General features: G+C 66.1%; 1 protein-coding gene across 1 annotated transcript in view; it reads left to right on the forward strand.

Annotated features, from left to right (window-relative positions):
* Position 1: 1 nt before the first annotated feature.
* Positions 2-1,927, forward strand: part of FPGS (folylpolyglutamate synthase) — a gene marked incomplete at its 5' end in the record, with an annotated part of 3,512 nt that continues 1,586 nt past the window's right edge. The window contains 10 exons of the mRNA XM_035889955.1: positions 2-52; positions 171-299; positions 406-459; positions 578-642; positions 727-841; positions 964-1,041; positions 1,321-1,382; positions 1,483-1,585; positions 1,666-1,743; positions 1,815-1,927. The exon at positions 1,815-1,927 is cut by the window's right edge and continues 206 nt beyond it. Coding sequence (XP_035745848.1) covers positions 2-52; positions 171-299; positions 406-459; positions 578-642; positions 727-841; positions 964-1,041; positions 1,321-1,382; positions 1,483-1,585; positions 1,666-1,743; positions 1,815-1,927 — 848 coding nt within the window. The remainder of the gene's footprint in view (positions 53-170; positions 300-405; positions 460-577; positions 643-726; positions 842-963; positions 1,042-1,320; positions 1,383-1,482; positions 1,586-1,665; positions 1,744-1,814) is intronic.

A 1,927-nucleotide genomic window follows, 5' to 3' on the forward strand; every position in this document is an offset into this window, starting at 1 on the left:
GCTGCCGGCGTGGGCGGCCACGGGCAGCGCTGAGGGAACCGATCCCCATGGGGTGGGTTGGGGTGTGGGTGGGCACGAGGCAGGCTGGCCCCAGGGGCCGTGGTGGTGGGTGCAGCCCTGAGGCCGCAGTGACGAGCGCCATCCTGACCACCCCCCGGGGGTCTCTCCAGGATGCCATCCGGACCCTTAACACCCTGCAGACCAACGCCAGCTACCTGGAGCAGGTGAAGCGGGAGCGCGGCGACCCCCAGGCCCAGCTGGAAGCCATGCAGGGCTTTTTGGAGAGGAGTGGGCTGAAGGTGAGGGGGGATCCTCATCCCCACCCCACCCCCATCCCAGCAGCAGTGCCACCGCGCTCAGCACTGGCTGCCGCGGGGGTCTCATGGGGTGGTTGACCTCTGGCAGGTCGAGGACCTGGATCGACTGAACATCATCCACGTCACAGGGACGAAGGGCAAGGTGAGGCGGCCAGGCAGTGCTGTGGGGGCTTGGGGGGACGGGAGGGGGCTGCCAGCGTCTCTGGCTCCATTCGCCCCTGCCCCCGGCGCAGGGGGGTTTAACGCTGCTGTCTCCCCAGGGCTCAGCATGCGCCTTCACCGAGTGCATCCTCCGCAGCTACGGACTGAAGACGGGCTTTTACAGGTGGGCAGGGGGGATCCGGAGGGTCTGGGGGGGCCAGTGACACTGTACCTGACCTTTTCCCCCCCTCCCGCTCTGCCCCCCCAGCTCCCCTCACCTGGTGCAGGTGCGTGAGCGGATCCGTATCAACGGGCAGCCCATCAGCAAGGAGCTCTTCAGCAAGTACTTCTGGCTCGTCTACAACCGCCTGGAGGAGACCAAGGTGGGGACAGTGGGGCTTGTGGGGGGTGCTCCCTCCCTTGGGGACCACCTCCCAGGGCCACGTGCCCCAGCACCAGTTGGGGTGCCACATGCCATCCCCTTAACGCCTGCTCTGTGCCGCAGGACCCAGCATGTGCCAGCATGCCGGCATACTTCCGCTTCCTCACCATCATGGCCTTTCACGTCTTCCTGCAGGAGAAGGTAGGTGGTGGTGGCCTCCAGCTTGTGATGGGGACATTGGGTTGGTGGGGACCTTGGAGAGAGGGGACATGGGGTCCAACCCCCACTTGGGGCAGACCTTGCATTGGTCAGGCTGTCATGGCTGTAACCAGGGGATGGTTGCCCCATGAGTGGGGCACATGTTCAGGCTTGGGTATGGAGGGGTGGTGGCAGAGGCCCAGCCTCACCCACATCCTCAAATCCATGGTGACATATGCTGCTGGTGGGCCTCTGATGGCTCTGGTGTCCCTGTGTCCCCAGGTGGACCTGGCGGTGGTGGAGGTTGGCATTGGCGGTGCCTATGATTGCACTAACATCATCAGGTAGGAGCTGGCGGGGCTGAACCTGTGTCCCGGGACTGCGAGGGGCTGGTGTCCCCACAGTGGTGGGGACAGCGGGGACACTGCCGTGCTGCGCCCCCAGGGCACCAGTGGTGTGCGGGGTCTCCTCCCTGGGCATCGACCACACTAGCATCTTGGGGGACACCATGGAGAAGATCGCTTGGCAGAAGGGGGGCATTTTTAAGGTAGGGAGACCCAGTCCTTTCCCCTGTTGCGGTTTTGGGGTGTTCTCTCCCATGGCCCTGAGCACCCCCGTCCTTCGCAGCCTGGCGTACCAGCGTTCACCGTGGCGCAGCCAGAGCGGCCGCTGGGGGGGCGGAGGGACCGAGCCCAGGAGCGGGAGGTGAGTTGGGTGGTGGTGGGGTAGATGGGGGGGTACCCCATGGCTGGGGGCTCAGCTTCCTCTCCCTGCAGTGTCCCCTCTACCTCTGCCCGGAGCTGGACGCCTTCGAGGGGGGCCAACGGGTGCTGGAGCTGGGGCTGGCGGGCACCCACCAGCGCTCCAACGCCGCCCTGGCCTTGCAGCT

Source organism: Egretta garzetta, unplaced genomic scaffold (assembly GCF_000687185.1).
Source record: "Egretta garzetta isolate BGI_Z169 unplaced genomic scaffold, ASM68718v1 scaffold190, whole genome shotgun sequence".
NCBI lineage: Eukaryota > Metazoa > Chordata > Aves > Pelecaniformes > Ardeidae > Egretta > Egretta garzetta.